We start from the raw sequence: 18,076 nt of genomic DNA on the forward strand, positions 1-18,076 counted from the left end.
GCTATTTGCCCAACAGTTGCTTCTTTTGTTCAGTATCTGTAATCTTAGACAATACAGGGCCTCAAGAACAAGGAAACCAGCAAAGGTTCTAAATCCATGATTTGAGGGTTTAGACTATGCCTTGTTCTTTATCTCACTTAATCCTGCACAGGGCTATTACAAGGATTGGAGCAGAACACAGAAGTCTCTAGGGACCAAAGAAGAAAATTTAGACAGTTGTATGAACTGTTAGGTTTCAGCAATGAACAGATCATAAGCAAGCATGACCGTACCTTGGCAGCTCCACTCCCAGCAGTGCTTTCTATCCTTGAAAGTCTCTCAGAACCCTATAGAACAATTTCTTGTGACATTCAAGTAAAGATTGCTGCACAGGAACATGGCATCTCTTCCAGTAAAATCCGCAGAGAAGTAGCGTTACCTAACTTCTTTCCCCAAAAAACCTTTGTACTAGCTCTCCTACATGGTACACCTGGGCTTTCTGGGGTGAGAATAAGGACTATCAAATTAATTCCCTAATAGCTGCCACAGAACTATTTTTAAGTTGTAATGCAGAGGGTGGGAAGGGCTTTAAGGGAAGATTGTGCATGCTTGCATATATTTACAGAATTCTCTTCACAGCTACTGGCTTTAAAAAAAAAAAATTGTTAATAAAGTTTGTAAATTGAAATTTTGTTTTTTTTTTTCCTTTTTGCAAAATTAAAATCAACCCTCAAGAATTAATTGCATATAAAAAAGAAACCTATTTTACAGCACTGACTAGTATTACCTTTAAAATCAACAGGGGAAAAAAAAACATGCTGTAATATTGTTTAGTAAAGCAAAAATCACCCATAACATAATCACTCAAAATGAACCAATATAAAGTTTTTATTTGCATGGCCTAAGTATCTTCCATTTGTTCCTCTGCAACTTTTTTTCCCCTTAAAATGCTTTAAGGTTTTTGCTGCAGAAAAAACAAGATGCAACTGTGCATACTCCCTTGAACAACCACTCCCACAACACCTAAACATTTAACAGATGTAGCAAATGACAACACCACGAACGGGAAAAACTAAGTTCCACCATTCAACATGGTTTGCAACAGCGTCTTTAGGGCTGACTGAAGTGGGCAACTTCTAAAGTGAAGTCATTTCCTCTTCTTGTTTGTTTTGTGTTTTTCTTTACAGTGTTGGTGGTTTTAATCCATACTTCTTTGCAACTTCTGTCTGGGCGTAGGCAGCATCGCAGAGCGAGTAGAGGTGGGCCATCTCCATTTCAGATTTGGCCAGGTTGATAGCTTTGTTGAACATTTCAATGGCTTTATCTAGATTACCTCTGGAATAAACCAAAACATCATCCAATTAAGACAAGCAAAATAATTTTTGCATCTCTGCAGCACCTTTTCTGAAACCAAACGGTCAGGTTTGGGTGTATAGGTCAGGACTCCCAGTACAAATAGTCCATTAAGGTATGTTTAAGGACTACATTAGATACATAGGAATTCTAATGAGGATTAATGAAGTAATTTTAAATGCAGAAGGGATGTATTTAAAACACACAGAGTCATCTACATGTTATCCAGTAGCTATGAAATTGGCCAGATCATAAATCTAAGTCATGCCACAAATAAAAGCAAGGCTTTGCCCAAGAGTTACAGAACAGTAATCAAGACAACAGTTAAGAACTGGCCTCTTACTGCACTTGGAGATGATCTTAACAAAGGTTTAAGATCTGTGGGGAAAGCTAAAGGACTGCTGTAATTTCAAAAATAACTCAGAATTCTTAACACTGCGCTTCATTATTACCTTTGCACTTCAATCGTTCCCATGGTTTCATATGCAAAATCACACTTGTTATCAATTTCAATGGCCTTGCTTATGAGTTCTAAACCTTTGTCTAAATCTTGCTTCCACTGAAGCTGAAGTAAACTGAAAAGAAAAGAGAAAATTTAGAACTTCACATATTCTCCATAACCCAGATCACATTTAAGGGTAGAGCACGGCAGACATTAAGATGCGGTTAAAGTGACAGTCAGATACACTTCAAGCAGATACTCAACTGAATGATTATTGATGAAACTACTGAAACTTCAATCTCATTTCCAGTTCAGTCAAGAGAAACTGCAGAAACAACAGCACTAAGTTGTTTTTGCAAAGCCACTTCTGGCTAAACTTCTCACACTTACCTTCAGTTTGGATTGATTCACCTAAATATGCCAACTGCCCCTGACCCAAAGGATTGCAAACTTGATACTTACCCTTTATGAACATACGTAGTGGCATTGTCTGGCTCAAGATCAATGCATTTATCATACATTTCATCAGCCTTGCCAAACTGCTGTTGATCAGTTAGTGCCTGCAACAAAAGAGAAACCAATGTATCAATACGTAATCAAAACATGCACCCCCAGCTAAGCTAATTCTAACGGTAGGTTGGATATAGCTCTCTTATCAGAGAACAGGCCAGAGAACACCAGTTACCACAACTAAGTTTCAAAATTGAGTCTTTCAGAAGAAGGGCTGCTAGTTCTTATGTGCAAAAGTTACTGATCACAGTACCATCTGTAACCGGAGATCCCCAAGCAACATGTCAAGGAGTACTGCAACTAAAAGTAACAATAAAAATCATTCTAGAATAAGTCCGTACATGCACATCTCAACTTCTTTTTTTAATATATTTCTGCTTCATTTATTTCCTTGAACTGATCAAAGGAATCAGAAATACATGCTTCCATAGGACCTCCCTGCTTTAAAACAGAACATCTGATATTACTACAATCAGCAGCATGTTTTCTTAAAGAATGAAGTGCATTCTCTGTTACAAGCGTACTCCAAACGTCTGTAATTTATTCTCCTTGACCAAACAGAGTATATAATTTGTAGCAGAACAAAACTGCTACCTAGTTCTGCACGACTCCCAAATTAGAGACAGAATTCCTGCCATTAATCAAATGAGATATCATACATATGCAGGAGTTCAATAGGAAGCATACTCCAGACCTTTCTGTCTTAATAACCATCTCTGACTCTCATTGTTTACCTTCTGACTGCACCAATTCTGCCTGCTACTTCCTCTGTCCCAGCACACCCACACCCATAAATTCAAGCACTGTGTGTTACCTCAGAACTTACCTTCACAGACTTTTATTTCAAGAGTTGTACCTTATCCAAGACAAAAGGCACAAAATTGCAGCTTTTTTATAAAGGAAGAGTAAAATGTACCTGAGCATAAAGAGCATAGCCTTCAGCACACTTTGGAAACTTTTTAACGACATCTTCAAAGCCTTTCATAGCTACTTGCACAGGCAAAGGATTATTCCCTGTATATGCTTGGCGATACTATTCAAGGAAATAGAAAAAAGGAAAAAATAGTAAGAAAAACACGGTTCATCGGACCTACTCACTTCCCCAAGAGATGCATGTGTCATGACAATTCCAAGTTCTAGGAGGTGCCACCCTATCAAACCTGCTCTTTAGGAACCCACCATCTTTCTGAGCCTCCTAGCAGAGTGGACTACTAGAGAAGAAAGGGTGAGAGGAGGAATCCAGAAGACCCAATAGTTGCCAAAAGCCTCCCTCTACTTCAAAATCCTAGAAATTACAAGCTTAGAACTGTTCCTTTCTCACACCATGCAAAGCTGGTCCCTGGCGATTTCTGCATGCAGACACACTACAGCAGCTTGAAACACTGTTTCCAATTTCCTGAAGATCGACATTTTATGTAACACTGACTTCAATAAAGCTTTGTGTGATACAGTTAGAGTGCAAATTTCTGCTTCTCGATCACAATACAGGCAAGGCAACCTACGGTTAAATAGTGAGCGCTGTGAAATAATAGTAAATCCTTATTCCAACTAAGAGATTGTTATTTCCTTGCCCTATTATTAGAATATATTGTTTGTTGCACTACTTTTCCATAAAATCAGAAGAAAACAGAGAAACAAAGTATGCTTAAAAGAAATCTTTAAAATCCAGATAACATTACCTACCAGAGCAAAACATTTCTGTGCTTGAGCCAAGGCAGAATCCGGTCGCAATCGGATACATTCATCAAAGTCTTCCACAGCCTCTTCAATTTGGTCAAGCAGAATTTTCAGCTAACCAGAATAAAAGAAAATCCTATTTCTGTATTTAATCTGTGCTTCGTACATTTAAGTGATAATTCAATTAGCACCAGTTATTCATATTGTCCACAGTTCAGTTTTAGATCTAGAAATTTACAAAAACCATGAGTAAAAAAAAATTACTGTCATAAAACAATAAGGACACCAATGAAACATCGACTTCATACATAAAAAGGCAACGTTCATGTGTAGAGATTGAGAACACCTTCATTTTAGACTGGGGTAATGTCATCATTGCTTGAGCTTAATATCCAGTCTCCAAAACTGTTCCATGCTTTCTCAAGTCACTTTACCTCACTGTAGTTAATACCTGTGAACTGTCTGGACATCAAAATATTTTGGCTTCCCCAACTGGTGTTTTGACATTCTGATTCCTGCACAGGAGGCTGCACGGCAGAGAGCAGAGCAGAACAACCCCTCCTCCTGCCCGGTGGCAGCACTGAGCCTGAGGCTCCCCAGAGTACAGTTGGCTCTTTGGGCTGCCAGGACACAGTGCTGGATCACATTCAACTTGCTGACAGCCAGAACCCCCAAGACCCCTTTTTGTGAAGTTGTTCTCCAGCTTCTTGTTTCCCAATCTGTACACAGATCCACGGCTGCTGCATCCCAGGTGTGGAATCCAGCATTTATTTACTCTTCTTAAACTTCACAACTGCCCAACCCTCTAGTTTGTCAAGATCTCACTCTGCACGGCCTGTCTACCAACAAGGGAGTCAATTTAGTGTTGTTCACAAACTTAATATACCTCTCAGTTCTGTATCCAAATCATTGATGACATGGTCAAAAATCCTGAAAACAACTTGTTCTAAAATGGAGCCCTGTGGACCTCCACTACAGACTGGCCATCAACCTGATCTAAAAACCACATTTACTGTAACCTTTTGAACCTGAGCTGTGAGCAAGTAACAGTATCAAAAGCTTAGCTGAAATCCAACAAGACCGCACCTACTGGCTTCCCTTGGCCAGCTAAGTGAGTAACTTTGTTATAAAATGAGATTAAGTTCACCAAACAAGGCTTTCCCTCAAGAACCCATGTTGGCCCTGACCAATGACCACATTGTTTTACAGTTGTTCACAGTAACTCCCAGAATAATCTCCACAATTTTGCCAGGCACCAAAATGAGAACTGATAGGCCTATAATTACCAGGGTCTTCTTTCTTGCCTTTTTGAAGACTGGGGCAAGATCTACCAGCTTCCAGTTGACCAGAATCTCTCCAAATGTCCAAGGCCATTGAAACATAACTCAGAGAGGTCTCATGATAACATCACCCAGCTCTTGAAATACCCTGGGGTGAATCTAATCCGGCCCCACAGAATCCTAAACACACAGTCGGAACAGGGTGGGATTGGCTTGGAATTACTGCAGTCAAGGTCCTCCAGCTCAAGGATCTGGGGTCCCAGAAACCATCATCAGTGTTAAAAACACAGGCAAAGAAAACATTGAATGTTTATGCTTTAACTGTGCCCCTATCTGTAAGCCTTTTATGTACCAGGGCAGATTCTGAGTTAACAAAAACAGGTGGTTTCATCTGTTCTAACAAAGTTTCCCTCCAAGTAGCTACTGCTCTGACATATCAGGCCCCTTTACAGAGCAGTTTAAGCGTATATAAGCTCTAATACTTTCAAGTCAGAGTTTGTATTGACAGAGAACTGAACTTCTGTTGCTCTGCATTGTCTCCTACAGCAATTAGCTACTTCTTCCTGACCTCAACCTGCAGATCTGAATGCAACAGTTCCAAATTAGGACTTCAACTTTTTCTACCATAAACAGTACAGACTGTGTATATACACAGCCCGTGCCTATGGGCATTTTTAGCTCTTTATATTCTTTTAGTATACACTGAAATATTTGAATACTAGGACAAAAATCTCTAATGATTCTTACTTGTCCTCGATGGTGGTAAACATCTGCATTTTGAGGATCGATATCAGCAGCCATGTTAAAGTCTTGAGTGGACAGTGCAGGTTGCTGCTGCTGCATATACATACTTCCTCGTTTGATCAGAGCATTAGCTCGGAGCTGTAAAAGAACAAGTTCCAAGAAGTATTAACCACTCCAACACTCCTCTCAATTTCCGACTTTGTTACAATTATACTAAACTTGTCAAGTGACCGCTTTCTCCTACAGACAGATATCATTCATTCTAAAGAATAAATCTCATGTTGAGTCTAAAACAACTAGATTCTTTTGCCTAGTTTCAAATATATCATCCTACGCTTCAATCTCATAGGATTTTCACCCCCCCCAAAAAATTCAAAGATAATTTCCCTATGCATACAAATAAACCAGCATTTTTAGCAGTTCAATATGCAACTGTAATTAATGTCTTTTTATTTATTAACTTAATTTTCAGATTGCATAAGCCTCTAATTGATTTAGCTTCCTTTGTTCTTTTGTTTCTATCACTTAGCACAGACGCTTTGGAAATAACCCCTTGAAAAAACTATTTGTCAGGAAAAAAAAAAAGACAAAACAGTAAGAGAAACTAAATCATTTCCATTAAAGCACTTCAAAACTTGGAAAAAAAAGAAAGATCTGAGCTATACTTCAAGTTTATTATCTAACATATGTTTTCTCAACCCAAACTTCAATCCAGCTGTGACAGATTCTTACCTTCACATTTGCATCTTCCATGCTGATGACCTGATCTAGGTCTGGTTTGGCAGCATTTGCATTGCCAATAAGTAAGTAGAAAGTAGCTCGCAGAAGCAAAGCTTCTGCCATGTATTTTCCCTTTGCTTCAATTTCTTTTGTGCACTCACTGATAATTTTGTCATAGTTCTCCTCTTCCATATATTGTTTTGCTCTCAAATAGCCAGAGCTGTAAATGATGTAAGAACAGTTGTATTCACTGAACACTGCAATTTCAATTCAGACTTTTCTTTAAAACTTAAACACTAATTTCTGCTAAACTAAGTTATAACACTAGCATTATAAGTAAAGTAACAAATATTCCTGGGCAGAACCACCACAGATCCAAAACAATTTAGATATAAAATGCCGCAATAACATTGGAAATAAAGAAAAGGAGTTTTTTTCTTTTTCCCCACCTACTTGCTTCATTTGTTCCTTGAATGTTTTTCACATTAAGGACAATTTGAATCTCTACTTTAAAACAGAAGGGCTAAGATGGCACAGGAGGTCAGAAAAATGAATAGTGAACCTAGCAATATGCAGTTTTTAATGCAGAAGAATGGATTTCAGATTTTAAAAAATTACAGTAAATACTGCCTTGTTCCCAGCTACATGTCCTGGATTCACTGAATCTGCCTGAATATCAGGCCATTCTATCCTGATTTTAAAAATTCACTGTGCTGTTCGCAATGGTCTCCATATTGACAGCAGTGGTTACCTTCCAAATAATCAACTGGAAACAACATAGTAAGTCAAAGGCCCATTTAGTGCTCAAACTTCACTCAGAAAAAAAAATAAGTGCAAAAGCATTCAAGCTTTTCTTTGTCAGAATGAAACTTGTTTATGAGGAATTTGATTCTAAAAACATAAATATCCTTTCAGCCTCAGTTGCTGTTATTCAGTTCTCATCAATAGACAGCTTTTTTTCTGAGCTCGTCTTCTCCCTTTCAATCCAAAGGATGATTTGCTCTCTTCCTTCAGAATTCTCCTTCAGCATAATATATTCCTTTCTTCAGGATCCACTTTCAGTACTTTCTAATTCTCTATTAATCTCTACCGTAGTATTTTAGAAAATATTTGGCTCATCTTCCCCATTTTGCACTTTCTTTGTTTAAGGGATCAAAGACACCTGCGGTTTGGAATTAGCAGTCAGCTCTCCTAAGTTTCCTTGTTAATACTGATTTTACTTCATAGGTTTATTTTATTACCACAGGATCTCCCAGGGCAGGTACCGTAAAATAACAGCAACTTAAACTGAAAAGAATGTCAAAACCACTAAAAACAATTTCAAGAGCAAACAATTTCCAACTGTAGTGTACACTCACTTTTCTTTTACTTCAGAAGCCTCTCCCTCCTTATCCTTATCCTCATCTGATTTCTCACCCTTAAGCAAAGGCTGGGAGATGATATCATCCGTAAAAGAACTGAAATAGGATTTAATGAACTGTGGCGAGGGCATCAGAGGCTCACGATTCTGAAACACAAATACAATGTCAGTTCACTAGATTGTAAAATCAGATGGCAATATCCTAATTCTTACTTGGAGCTTGGCTCAGACACCAAATATTTCACCCGAAGCATGAGAAATAACACCTTGAATGCAAAATCCTTTGTACAGCCATAAAAAGTTTTTACAAAAGAGAATTACAATTCAGTCTTTCCTGCAAGTGAAGTCTGAATAAACTCCTCTCTGTTTCTCTATTAAATTCAGTCATAATATTCCTGACAGAAAGAACATCTGTTTTATGATGCTACCACCATCGTACTAAAAGAGTGATTTATTTTTTCTTACCTTAATGTCACACAATTATGGAAGTTTCTATAGAAAAGAAATTCAGCATCTCAAAGCCAATGAGCATTTCAGTAGGTTAACCACAATCACAAATAACAAGCTAGAATAATTTAACATATGCCCCAACTAAGGCCACTTAAAATGACTCTTTCTGGTTACCTCTATACTTCCACAATTCTTGCTGCTGCAGTTTCCAAACACTTATGCAAAGAAATCTGAGTGTCCAAATAGAAAAGTACAAGTGTAAGCACCCATTTACATAAATGGATCAGAAGGTCAGTGACTGTTGCAAATAATTTGTGAGAGATTAGATCTTATTTCTCAAGACAGAATCAGGAAGTCTGACCATGAATAAAAGGATGAGATTTTGCTCTGCACCATTTTTTTTTCAGAAATGTTTTTTGGCATTAAAAAACAACAACAACAACAAAAAAAACACCAAAACCAACAATATTATTTAGCCACTTTCTAAAACCCAGAAATTCCACTGTCAACCTAATCCTTCCTGCATGAAATTTCTATTTACAAAGCCAAGAATAACCTAGGAGTAAAATCCCCTCTATTATCATCCTTCTCATTTTGAGCTAGTCATTACGTAACAAAGTTTTTTACCCATTTTCATTTACCGTTCATAAACTTTCCTATCTCAACACCTGATGTGCAACTGAAGATTTGACTGCTGTTGTTCTAACATCCATTATCTTCCCAGTCCAGAAAAGCCCAAAAAAGGCAGCACATCAGCTCACATGTCTCTTGAACACCATCATAATTTTGATTATTACAAGGAAGCAACCTGACTGTTAGAAATAGGCCCTTCTTCTCTACAAAGGTTTCAAATTGTTTGATCAGATCCCCAAATAAAACAATGGTAACATACTAGTCTTGTGAAGACACTGACAAACTTGCTACAATCACCAGAATGCCAACAAACGATGTTTCAACAGTCAAGTGAAATTAGCATTTGTCAGCAGCATCACAAGCCTTACCTTGTATTTCTCTTTGGCCTTCTCTTTTCCAAGGAGTTTGAGAACTTTATCAGCTAATAACATACTTTGCTGGTTTTGGAAGGCTTCTAAAATGCAGACTGCAGTGACATCTAGGAAATAACATAAAAATTGAGATTATTAACCAATTCTGATAATTACTAAGCACGAAAATGTGCCACATGTACAATGAGTTACTCTCAAACTAACACATCCTGTAATAGCAGCAAATGAAGGAAATTATTTTATTTTTTTTAAATCTTTATGACTTCATACATAAATAGTAAAAATTCATACTTCCAACATTTTGAAATGTTAAGAATAGTAAAACACGTGGATTTTAAAAGAACCAAAATGATTTGTCTTCTGGAATTGGTCACAATTCCCCACATAAATTTCTGCTTTTAAACCTCACTTTTTGTTCAGTCATATCTCATTCCTTTTAAGAAATCTTCCTATATCATATTTTCCATCTTTTTCTGCCTACCTCTGTGCCGTGGGAAAGAAGCAACTTTAAAAGACGTATCTTGCTAGCACATTTCAAGTGCTAACTCCTATCACTTTCATTCACACAGAGCCTTTGAAAATGTTAACCCATTGCTGCCTGAATAACGCTCTGCAGTGTTAAATGCACTCTTCTGGTACATTATCCCTGTTTCCTTTAATTAATGCAATGCTACTACTGATACTTTCTATTTATTTTCTAGTTAAACTGCTGTTCCATTAATGGAAAGACATGAAGAACAAAATCAACAAAAAAGGTTTCTCAGAGGTCTCAGATATAACTCCCATGAAGTCACTATGTAAGGTTATTAAGTGAAGATGAGCAGAGTTTGGACTTGAAATTCAAACTCTGTCTCATTTGAATAAACTTGAAAAGCAAGTGTCCTACCTTGGAGCTTTTGTCTAACTTCTGTAATACTACACTGCTATGCACCACAACTCCCTGTAACTTTGGTATGGTCAAGAAATGCAAGAGCCCCTGGAAAAACACAGCACAATCACAGCATATGCAGTAATACCAATACAGCTTGCCCAATATAGGCAAGCTGTAAACCAGTGCCCAGGCTTGAGTGAGGCATCAACACCTTCCCAGACTACCATGGATCAGTGGAGAGGGGTTTTTACTGGTGGTGGCAGATTGTTTTGTTTCTGCTTCCTTCCATTACACAAACATACTCTATTTCCAAAGATCATATTGCCCATATATGGTTGGCAGATTAAAAAAAAGTATTTAATAGATGCATAGCAAACTGCAAGCTAAAAATCAAGCACTGAATATAATTACTACAAACACTGCTGCTTCTAACAGAGTAAGAGAATCATACTGTCAGAACAGCAGCTCATTCTTAGGGCTTTTATAAGCTGTCAGTTTATTCCAACTCTGCAAGGTTATTGATGTTATTACAGTACTCTTGAAGTACAGCTATTCCAGAGCAAGCAGTTAGTCCATTTTCTACAGTCCATGAGTGACTGCAAACAACTAGACTGAATGACCTCAAGTCTTTTCCCAATCATGATGGTCTTACAAGACAGAAGCATTGTGCCAACAGACATGTAAAAATAAATTTATCCTCTACTATCAGCAAATCTAATTCTTAGCTGTTACACATAAAGAAATGAAATTATTTTCACTATCAGTGAGATTTGGAAGTTATTAGAACTCTACCTTATTTCCTGTCCTCCGATAATGAGCATTGGCTTAGCTAAATATTCATTTGCCTTTTAATCTTGCATCAGGAGAACAGCATTGCAAGAGTTTAACATAGCAGATTCTGCCAAATACACATCATTAACATAAAAAAAAGGATTTTTATTCTAATCTATTCCAATCTGCCTCTTCTATATCAGAAAAGAAACGGTACTGAAATGTTTTCCCTTTTACACCTGCCACACGCATTTAAGCGGCTGTAACACTTGTCTCTGGCTAAGCATCTCTATCTGTGAAAACACCTTGTTTTTGGACCTTTCTTTCTAAAAGGAAGAAACTTTGTTACCATGCAAAATTAGAATGATTGTTGCCTGTGTTACCTACCCAACACATTGTATGAATTCTGTTTCAATAGATAGGGAGTTTCCTGGACAGAGAATACCCAAAGTGGCTACAGTGAGATCTATTTTGCAGCAGTTATTTCAGATCTAAGCTTGAAAAACACTAAAATGTTTCATCTCAAAAGAGAAGAAAATGTATTTGTTCTAACTAGAAATGGCATTTAAAAATATTTAGGGGTTACTGTAGTTACAAGAAGTTAAAAAATAATAATAATTACATAAGTTTAATCATCTCCAAAGTGCCTGAGCACTATTAAGTACATGTATCGAGACACTCACCTTCTAAGCATTCCTTCTTATTGTCTAGCTTCTCATGAGCCTTTGCACGTCTGAAGAGAGCTTTCACATATTTAGGATTAAGCTCCACAGCCTTTGTACAATCTTGTGCCACTTCTGTCCATTTTTGCTGTTGGCAGAAAAACGTGATGAAAGAAGCCCTACTCGGCAGCATGATATAAGCTTTCTGCTACCAACTCGAGGGTCATGCCCACCTAACAGTAGCTGCAGTTCCCAGGGCTCCGGTTCTACCTGCTTGCTTCTATTTCTGCAAGTTTCTCAATAAGAAACTGTCAGGAGCCACTGGAAGCCACCTGCACCAGAAGAGTCACAAAACAGAAAAGGAATTCCTACAGAAAAATGAAACCAGACAGTTTTTGTACAAAGCACATGGGAGAAGATAATGACTTGATGCAGATACTTGCAAGAAGTAACATCGGAACTGAAAGACTGGTACACAAACAACAGAAGAAAAAGGGTGAAAACACAATGAAAACCAACAAACAAGTTTAACAAAGTACTAAAACTGATAGTTTTTGGGGTGTCTTTTTCACTCAGTTTTTGTTTTCGTTTGTTTGTTTGTTAGTTTTTTATTTGATATTGCAATTCACTACACTGTTACTACAAAGAAATGATAAGTTCATATGTAGGAGTAAAACTGGCTATGACTATTAAAAACTACAAACCCACTTATCTTCTGTGAGGTTATGAACGCCCCCTCCCTGGAAGCATTCAAAGCTAGGCTGGGTAGGACTTCATGCAACCTGGTCAAGAGGGAGGTGTCCCTGCCTACAGCAGGGGGTCGGAACTAGATGATCCTCAAGGTCCCTTCCAACCCAAATGATTCTATGATTCAAAATTAATGATCAAAAGAGGCTTTTCTAATAATTGAAAAAGACCCACATACATTTCTTAGTCAGTCATTAATTATGGCATGAATTAGTATTATAAGTGGTACTTCATTGAACAATTTAATCCATCCTCTATCACAGAATTAATGAATCCTTAAGAGTTGGAAGGGACCTCTGAGGGCCATCTAGTCCAGCTCCCCTGCAATGAGCAGGGACATGCACAGCTACATCAGGTTGTTCAGGGCCTGATCCAGCCTTGCCTTGAAAGTCTCCACAGATGAGGCATCCACTACAACACTAGGCAACTTGTTTCAATTCTTCATCACCCCCACCGTAAAAGATTTTTCCCTTTTATCTGACCTAGATCTAGCCTCCCCGGGCTTGAAGCCATTTCCCCTTGTTCTACTGCCACAGATCCTGCTAAAAAGTCTGTTCAAGCCTTCATTTCTTAAATCATTCATTTTCTAACTTGATGCTCCAGTCTACATAAAGCCAATTTTTTCACTGCTTTATACAGCTTACCAACTTGACCTTAGAAGCAAATCTACTGATATCACAATGAAAAACACATGCTAGTTGATTTCTAAAAACTAATATCACATATGCACAATTACCAAGTAATTACTTCCATCTGTGCAAAATTTAGAGCTTGGGCTTTAGTAGATGCTCTGTGATATTTCATTTTTGAAGTGGTGTCCTCTGAAATATTAGGCCTTTCACTCAACAGTTAAAGCAATGATTTTGTAAAGAGAAACAAAACTAACAAGTAAACAAGAAAGTTATTCCAGAGGGTAAGAAATTAAAACCCTGTCTTATAAGAGAGGGGTACTTAAGAATCACCTAAGACAGACTCTAGTTAACAGAACATTATTTTAGTTGTATGTGGAATAGCATGACAAACAAGAGAAAAACAGCTGCAAGCAATGGTGTCTTGCTGTGAATGCAGCCCATATCACCACCTGGGATCTTTCAGTGGACAAAAGTGACAGTACACATAACTTAAAATTCAACTTTTTAGAATAAACATATAATTCACTACTTTCTTACCAGCTGTTCATAGGCAGCAGCTCTATTTTGGTAGAAGGTAGAAAGATCAAGATTTCTCTCAGGAGGGCACAGGCTGATAGCCTCAGTATAACACTGAATGGCTTGCTCATATCTTCCAGCTTTAAAATATTTGTTTCCTTTGTTCTTGGCTGCTTGGGCTCTATCAAGAGGGCTCTGAAAAAAAAGAGAAGGAAAAACAAAGTGATTGGTCAATTTGAGTAAGAAAAGCTTTGCTCCTCACAAGCAAGGTGTTTAAAGGCTCATCTTCAAAAATATAGAATGGAGGTCAGTGTTAAATTATAGCCTGGACTTCTGAAAACCTCCCTTCCATTTCATTGGGAAAAAAAAAACAAACAACAATTTCAGGTGCAACCATATGAAATAGCAGACAAGCTTCTAGAAGATTCACTACATTTATTTAACAATGCAGTGATTTCTCTTTGGAAAGGAGACTGATGATCAGAAGAATCAATGAGATTTCTTGTTGAAATTGAGAGATACTTCTCCAAAGACAAGTGTGTGAAGACCACAAAGCACTCAAAGCAATTCAAATAGGAAAAGTTTGCTACTGAAATACATACAGCCTGTGAGATCAGAGTTGACTCAGTACAACATGAACTAAGAAAAACACTTTCTGGAAAAACTCAACTGCTTTGTCTCCCTTCCACTGGGCTAATTAACTTCACAGCCTTACACAACCTGCTCATCCATCCACTAATAGAAAGTGCTGAACCATCACAGTTCTGTCATTCTTAGCAGATGATGGAAAACTCTGCACTACCCAGCCTGTGACCTTATTAAATGAATCTCTAAGTTGTGCGCTGCCTGTTGATCACCTGCATTTGTGAGGAAACAAGCACTGCTACCTGTGCATGTAACTCCCAGACTGGTTATCATAAACACAGCTTACGATGAATGAGATGTAAAAAGGGCTTTCATCAAAGGGCTGTGACTCATATTCAAGACATACAGAGCTGCAGAAGATCCTACAGCTTACCTACTCTTCCCTTCCCCAGCCTACCTTCTGCAATAAACACAGTGGGACAGATCAGACTGGCCTACCAGACTGAAACAAACAGAGGTTTGAGCACACATGCCATTTGATCAACTCTTCTGAAGAGGGAAAGTGTACAAAACTGGGGACAGTAATGCCTTAAATAACAGCTACAGGATTCATTAGTTCTCCCTCGCTGAATAGATCACCTAGGGCCTGCTGACAACCATAAATGTCATACTTCTTTGACCATACTTGTCTCTCATTGTGCCCCTCATTCACTGCCAGCATCACTAACTATATCCAGACTGCTGTCAGATATACTTAAAGCATCTTTTCATCAACCCATTTCCCCTGATGCCTGCTTATTTGATGCCATTTAGCATCTAAATGATTTTTAAAACTGGAAACTTGGAGGGAAGGCCAGGAGTTGTAGTACAGGCCTCTTCTAAAGCCTGGTTTCCAACCACGGCATGAGAAACATCAGACAGCAGGTGCCAGCCTTAAGTTCCTACAGAAAAAACAAGTGTTCAGATATAACAGAAATATTCTACAGGCATTCTCCTGAGGAGAGACTTACCAGTGAAACCGTATAAGGAAGAGTATTTCTTAAATATCCCTACTGCCAGCACAGCTCTTCAGTAACGCCTCACCAGTCACTAGGCTTACAGGAATGCCATCTGTGCCATCTCCACTGCTCACAGAACAAAATAATCTGCACTGCACTCTAAGTTTTTATTTTAGTGATTTAAATTCCAGTTGGTGAAAGATGATTAACTGCAACCCTTTCCACTCATTGTTTTCAACTGCGTGGATACACAAACTAGAATTGGAGTGCAAATTCTTCTACAAGAACCAAAAAATTGTATTTTTGATGAATTGTTACTTCAAAGTTAGACCTAAATCTGAAGGGAAGGTTACATTTACTTCAAGTATGTTCTAAGTACGGCTTTTTCCTACAACTCCTGCTTCTCATACAACTAATACATGAAACAAACAAATTTAAATGTATAGAAGTCAGCTTGTTTTTTTTCTTCTGTACTTCCACAGCAAACTACAATGGAAATATCCTTATGAAATAACCTACACAATTAATTGCTGTTCCAAGTCACCCAGTATCAAATAGAAAAACATCCAGGACAAGTGAGCCATGTTGTAACATTCAGACCCGTGTTCCCTGTATCAAAACTTCTTAAGACTGATAAATTGCTAACTGGTGGTCACTGCCAAAACCTTTAGCCCATGTACCACCCCAACCTGCATCTCAGGCTGCCCGCTCTGTCTGCTCCACCCCACGCACTTTGACTGCCCTGCACTGTGCTGCCATTGCCAAGGGACACACCACAAATGAGGACAGCTGGATAACAGCCAGGTGCAATGGCTGCTCCAGTGCTCTGACCTGTATCTGGCAGCAAGAAATCTGTAGTTCTGGGGTGCTCTGCTGGCTCCTGGAAATCATCAAGCCTTCAGAAAAGCTTAAGTGCATGCAACAGGGACTGGGGCATTGGAGAATATGGGCATGATGCCAAAATCATGCTACTTCAAAATCAGTAGCTGTTACCAGAACAAGGCTTGATTAATAGCAGTAAAGCCAAAGAATATACGGTGAACTACAAGGAAAAGACAATTCAGTGATCACTCACCACCTCATGCATTACATGAGGCAAGTAATTTGGGGGCGGAGGGGCCCGAGTCAGAGAACAACATACTGCCATGTAATAAAGTCACTAATAATGCCCACGCAAGAAGGAAATGAACTTTTTTCTTGTACTGCCTGAAGCAAGCAAGATTCCTAACTCATGAATGGTCACATCTCTGCAACCTGTCACATTACTCTGCTATAGCTCTCTACACTCACAATGTTCCATTCCCAAATGGCTGCCATGTTACACTCAGGGGCTGATACAGCTCTGTATCATGAATAAATCTATCTGATAGGGATTTATATGAAAAACAGTTGTTTACCATCCCATACCCATGAAAAACAAATCCCGTACAAACCGTATACAGAGTGTGCAATAAAAAAAACAAAAATGGCACATTTATGTCTCAAAGCCCCAGAGCTTATAAACCACAAGGCTTCCTTCTACTCCCAACTTCACAAGAAGGGAATTTCATTTCATTCTCACCAGTGGCACTCTGTCCCATCAGAAAACAGAAGATACACTTTCAGAGCATTAATACTATTACATCAGCAAGGAGATCCCAGGTTGACACTCACATTGCAGTCATAGAGAATGTAGGACTTTCCTGGGTGTTCTCACTGCAGAGCCAGAGCACAGCGTCCACAGATGCCAACATAAAGGCAGCAATTAAAGTAACTTTTGCTAGCACATCTCCTCTAAAGTACAATTTTTCTCACTATTGATTTTTTTTAAGATTTGGACGGGGTTGTCATATTTGACACAGCCACACCAAGACAAAGTATGGATTTTCCATTACAACCAAAAGCTGGGTGATTTTTTGACATGTGTCATGGTTTACTCTGCTGTTTAATACACACTCCTAACACCCACCATTTACATGTCTCTATAATAGTTATGTTACAAAATACTCAGTAAAATGAGCAAAATTTAACTCGGTAAAAATAAATGCTTTTTTTCATATCTTGACAATGTTTCAGAATTTGTATGCAACTCAGAAGTTACTAAAAAAAAAAAAAAACAACAACAACCCAACCACATCTCTGTATCTAGGACTGCCTTCAGCAACTGTTCACTACAAGTCTTAAAACCTAGACTTCAAGCCAGAGGACACTTGTGTATTTGAAAAGCGATCAGTTATCTAGCAAACCAAATAAGCAGATTCCTAGTTTTCTAAAGACCAGGCAGCACGGGTCAACGTCTGTTAACTATTACTCTGACCTCAGCAAATGTGCTCTCCTCACAAACTGTTCAGAAACTGCCATGCAAAAAGCAGCCACTTCACAGCAAAAGGCAGGCAGCTGCATGAAGAAAGCACAGCAACCTCCAGCAATGCTGATACAAATGAATTACAAGTTCGGTTGGCTTTGAGGGATGTCGTTTTTTAAAGCAGGATGAGAAATTTGCTGCCAGCCAATCATGGCAAGAGTTTACAAAAGAAACACCAGTGGCGTGCTTCAGTATTTTCTTTTGGCTGAAAAGGATTTGTATGATTTATATGAGCCCTTTACTAACAGACGAATGAAGAAGGGGGTCTAATACTTCAGCCATCCTTCTCAATTCACCAGCTTCCAAAAAAACTGTGGTATACACCTCTTTCTTCCTCTCCAAGCAAGAGGACCCTCTCGATACGATCAGGCACCAAAAAAAGTATTGTTTTCACTACTACTCAATACCCATCTTTCCTCCCTTCTCTTTTT

General features: G+C 38.4%; 1 protein-coding gene across 1 annotated transcript in view; it reads right to left on the minus strand.

The window, feature by feature from the left end:
- Nucleotides 1-667: 667 nt before the first annotated feature.
- The window catches only part of TOMM70 (translocase of outer mitochondrial membrane 70), a gene marked incomplete at its 5' end in the record, with an annotated part of 20,725 nt that continues 3,316 nt past the window's right edge, over nucleotides 668-18,076 (minus strand). Inside the window, 11 exons of the mRNA XM_019611876.1 lie at nucleotides 668-1,314; nucleotides 1,785-1,907; nucleotides 2,237-2,334; nucleotides 3,201-3,317; nucleotides 3,968-4,075; nucleotides 5,989-6,123; nucleotides 6,718-6,925; nucleotides 8,064-8,212; nucleotides 9,517-9,626; nucleotides 11,845-11,971; nucleotides 13,740-13,913. Coding sequence (XP_019467421.1) covers nucleotides 1,161-1,314; nucleotides 1,785-1,907; nucleotides 2,237-2,334; nucleotides 3,201-3,317; nucleotides 3,968-4,075; nucleotides 5,989-6,123; nucleotides 6,718-6,925; nucleotides 8,064-8,212; nucleotides 9,517-9,626; nucleotides 11,845-11,971; nucleotides 13,740-13,913 — 1,503 coding nt within the window. The remainder of the gene's footprint in view (nucleotides 1,315-1,784; nucleotides 1,908-2,236; nucleotides 2,335-3,200; nucleotides 3,318-3,967; nucleotides 4,076-5,988; nucleotides 6,124-6,717; nucleotides 6,926-8,063; nucleotides 8,213-9,516; nucleotides 9,627-11,844; nucleotides 11,972-13,739; nucleotides 13,914-18,076) is intronic.

The sequence above is a fragment of the Meleagris gallopavo genome, chromosome 1, assembly GCF_000146605.3.
Source record: "Meleagris gallopavo isolate NT-WF06-2002-E0010 breed Aviagen turkey brand Nicholas breeding stock chromosome 1, Turkey_5.1, whole genome shotgun sequence".
In the NCBI taxonomy this organism is placed as follows: domain Eukaryota; kingdom Metazoa; phylum Chordata; class Aves; order Galliformes; family Phasianidae; genus Meleagris; species Meleagris gallopavo.